Genomic DNA, 3,963 nt, shown 5'->3' on the forward strand with positions numbered 1-3,963 from the left:
GGGGGGGCGGTGTTGGCGGGCAGCGTAGTCTTTGTTCTGGGTCTTGTGGCCCTTTGTACACAGAGGAAAGTTTTCCGTTTATATAGACGGATTTTTTATTTTAACGCTAGATGCGTATAGGCAGACCGCGTGTGGTGGTAGTTCCGCCTTTAGTTTCTCTTTAAGGCTTACGGAGACCTCTCTGTCAGACAACTGGTCAGAATTACTGAAGGTCAGAACTTAATGAAGCTTCTGTGAGATGCTAAAATAAAGCGTTACTTATAGAAAAGTATTTTTTAAGGATGTGCAATAGATCAATGTAAAAAAAAACATTATTAATGGATAATCTAGCATTGTGTTTTGCTGGGGAATTAAATTGTCATGCTGCTGTTTGCACCCCTTATTCTTTATCTGGGGACCATGAGAGTTTTTCCTGCATCCTGAACAGTGTAAATCGGAGCTGCTGTGCTTCAACTGTTTATTCCTTGACTACAGTCACTACTGTTGTGTGGCAATGAGCTGGGTTCCAGCCTGGCCCATAGCGACCTTGGATGTATGCAGTGCAGGTAACAAAAAGAATATGAAGAGCTGAACTGAGATGTGGTTTGAGGGGGGGTTGTATTAATGCAGTTATATTTTTATTCCCTGCTCCAGCCCTTTGGTAACTCGCCACCGTCTGTCAATGCGGTGCCCTAAAGAAAGCCCTTAGGGAAAGCTTTAGGGTAGATTTCAGCTGCGCGGCGGGATGCAAAGGGAACGCGGCCATTGGCCGAATGGGTGCCGGATTGGACCAATCAGCGCGTACGCTTTGGAGCCGCCGCAGTGGTGCGGTCGGCGACGCTCCGCGAGGAACTGCTCCGCGTGGTGCCCTTTCAGCCAATGAGAGCGCGTCAAATGGAGCCCTCATTTGCATAACGTCTCAATGCGAGCGGCGCCCGTGCTTCCCCCGGGTCCCGGCGCCCTCCCCGAAGAAGGCGGGGACGAGAAGGGAGAAGAAGGGAGACGAAAGGCGGCGGCGCAGCCGCAAGCTCAGCTGCTCCATCTTAAGTGCACGGGGGGCTGGAGCAGGTGCACCCGGGTAGAGCCATCACAAAGCCCCGCAGTGACCGCTGCACCAGCTCTAAATGAAGGGGGGTGGCCCCACTTTCACCCCAACGCCCCCTCCTCCCCTTTTGGGCCACCCACGTGTTCGGGTCTTTATTTATAGGAGGTGCTCCCCTGGGGGTTGCTAATAAGGGCTTTTATTAATGCTTGGGGGCGGTAATGATTTTATTCAGCAGGGTTTGAGATATCTTTCTCAGCCTGACTCCCCTGCTGTGGGTAGCAGAACAGGGGAAGGCTCCACCTGAGGGAGAATTAATTAAAGTAACATCCCTGAGACGTTCATTGTAAATCAATTTAAAGCCAATTTAAAAGGATGCAGTACAGAGGAACACAGTGGCTGTGCCTGAGAAGCACGGGTATTTTCCCCAGGACACCATTCACCCTTTATTCTGAAGGTTTGGGCATCACCTGCGTCCCAGCATGGTCCGAATTATTTAATCCTAAAGCAATTTCAGGACCTGCTTAATGAAATGTGCTTCTAGACCTCAGCACAGCACCAACACAAAACCAAACATGGCTCCCTCTGATCTTCCAGCTCTTTTCCTGATGTGGTGGGTGGCTCTTAAAAGAGCCTTTGGGTTTGAAGAGAGAAAAATCTGTGTTCCTTCACAAATCCGCTTGCTGCTGCTTCACTTGCCCTTAGCCTTGTGGCTCTCGGTTTTCTTGGGCAGCAGCACAGCCTGGATATTGGGCAGGACACCTCCCTGGGCGATAGTGACACCCCCCAGCAGCTTGTTGAGCTCCTCATCATTGCGCACAGCAAGCTGGAGGTGCCGGGGGATGATGCGCGTCTTCTTGTTGTCCCGAGCAGCGTTGCCCGCCAGCTCCAAGATCTCAGCTGTCAAATATTCCATGACAGCAGCCAGGTAAACGGGGGCACCGGCTCCCACGCGCTCAGCGTAGTTCCCCTTGCGCAGCAGGCGATGCACGCGGCCCACGGGGAACTGGAGACCGGCGCGGGACGATCGCGACTTGGCCTTCGCCCGTGCCTTGCCCCCCTGCTTCCCGCGCCCCGACATCTCCTGCGCCCTGCTCGCACCGGGACTGAAAGCGCCGCGCCCCGGCCCTGCCTTTTTATACCCTGCAGCGGATCGAAACGGCGCCCTCTCATTGGTTAGACTGCCTCCTCAACGGAGGACCAATAGGAGAGCAGCTCCGCAGACGGGACTGCAGGCGGAGCTTCGGAGCGGCGTTTCTTCGTGGTGGGCGGGGCGGCGGAGCGTTAGCCAATCAACGAGCGATGAGCGGCGACCAGAGGTTATAAAGAGGGGGTAGGTAGCGCGGCGGGGGCCAGGGTGCGGGGTTCAGCGGTGGAGCGAGGAGAGCGTTTGGGGCGAAGCTCCACGGCGAGGTGGCGATGGCTGCTGTGCAGGCTGCCGGCTGCAATCCTAGCTTCTTCTCTCGCGTTGGAATGAGAAATTCAAGTTGTATAAGCGAGTTTTTTTTTTTTTTTTTTTTTTTTTTAACTCATTAAAGTTCTTTCTCGATACAAGCATACCATGGGGTTAAGAGGAGGCAGCCGGTTCGCCTTTCCGTCTATTTTTTTGCAATAAGTCTAAAAACTTGAGGCTTTTAAAGTTTCTTCGGTCGTTATTTAGCGGGCAGAAGCATTTCGAGCTGCCCGAACGCCGGGCTCCGGCCACGGCTCGCAGTCCGAAAGGCGGCTTCACCGCCCAACGCTGAAGCTGGGCTGTGATTGGCCGCGCCGCAAGCCGGCGGCCTTCCCATTGGTCGGAGAGAGGGAAGGAGGCGGGAGCTGGAGCCTGGGAAGGGGCGGTTCTCACTCAGGTCCGCCCCTGGCCTATATAAGGAAGCTCCGCCCAGCTCCCCCCAGGCAGCGCGGTCCGGTGTGGTCTCGGGGCCGGTTTCCCGTCAGTTTTCCCCACCCCGCTCGCCGATCGCGGAACCTTTTTTCCCCTTCAAATCTTTAGGCACCGTGTCCTCTTCCCTCCGAACGCAGAAACGTTCTTTTTGCCCTTTCCCCTCCCTGAACTCCAGGGCGCACTCGTGCCCTGCCCGAGCGTTCCCATCGCTTTCACTCCAAGCATCCCGTAACTCCACCAGCCTCCCCACCCCGTATTTCACATTTCCAGAGAACCACCCAACAAATCTGAACCAAAACACTCAAACTCTCTAAAACCCATGAGGAGGCGGTAGGAGCTTCCCACCAAGAGCCCGGATAGCTCAGTCGGCAGAGCATCAGACTTTTAATCTGAGGGTCCAGGGTTCAAGTCCCTGTTCGGGCGACTGCAATAGTTTTGCCGGTGGCCTCGCCGGGTCCCTGCCTTCAATCCCTCCTCGCCCCAACCCGGCTCCCGCGGCCCCCCGCAGCCCGGGGCCGGGTTCCTTTAGCGGCGGAGGCGCTGCGGGAGGTGGAGCCGTGAGGGGCCTGGCGGGGCTGCCCGCGCGGGCCGGTCCCATGGTGTAATGGTTAGCACTCTGGACTCTGAATCCAGCGATCCGAGTTCAAATCTCGGTGGGACCTTGCGGCGTTTTTGCGGGCTGTTTGGTGCCAGGTGTGCCTGCGGCACGCATTTTGGGGAGCCCCCTCCCAACCCCCCCACGTGCCACCCCATTGGGGATCCCATTGAGCCCCCTCCCCCCCCCCGTGTCACCCCCCCACACACACACTTTGGGGACCACAAATTTTGGGGGTCCCTGGGGGGGGTCTCGGGGGGGGCCTGGGGGGTCTCCCAATTCTCAGGGCCATTGGGGAGCCCCACGGAGGTTGGGGACACCCCGAGGGGACATCGGGGACCCCCGAGGGACGCCCCCACTCATCCCCTTGGCCACAGCAGGGGATGAGTTTTTGGGGCAGGATTCCCAGTTCTGAATGGTTTTATCCTGCCTTTTGGGGAAGGATTCCCAATTCCGGATAGT

The 3,963-nt window shown here is 56.6% G+C and overlaps 1 protein-coding gene and 2 non-coding genes across 3 annotated transcripts; 2 read left to right on the forward strand and 1 right to left on the reverse strand.

The window, feature by feature from the left end:
- Positions 1-1,619: 1,619 nt before the first annotated feature.
- Positions 1,620-2,437, reverse strand: LOC118159779 (histone H2A type 2-C-like). Its single transcript, XM_035314341.1, has one exon. The coding sequence runs from the start codon at positions 2,100-2,102 to the stop codon at positions 1,713-1,715; it is 390 nt and encodes a 129-aa protein (XP_035170232.1). The 5' UTR covers positions 2,103-2,437; the 3' UTR covers positions 1,620-1,712.
- An 819-nt stretch (positions 2,438-3,256) lies between these two features.
- TRNAK-UUU lies at positions 3,257-3,329 on the forward strand. Its single transcript has one exon. It is a non-coding gene; the product is annotated as a tRNA-Lys (tRNA).
- Positions 3,330-3,496: 167 nt separating this feature from the next.
- On the forward strand, positions 3,497-3,568 carry TRNAQ-CUG. Its single transcript has one exon. It is a non-coding gene; the product is annotated as a tRNA-Gln (tRNA).
- Positions 3,569-3,963: the final 395 nt, after the last annotated feature.

This window comes from Oxyura jamaicensis, unplaced genomic scaffold (assembly GCF_011077185.1).
Source record: "Oxyura jamaicensis isolate SHBP4307 breed ruddy duck unplaced genomic scaffold, BPBGC_Ojam_1.0 oxyUn_random_OJ72027, whole genome shotgun sequence".
In the NCBI taxonomy this organism is placed as follows: domain Eukaryota; kingdom Metazoa; phylum Chordata; class Aves; order Anseriformes; family Anatidae; genus Oxyura; species Oxyura jamaicensis.

Excerpts from the sequence above, each read along its gene's own strand:
- LOC118159779 (XM_035314341.1), bottom strand. The coding sequence starts at position 2,102 with ATGTCGGGGCGCGGGAAGCAGGGGGGCAAGGCACGGGCGAAGGCCAAG.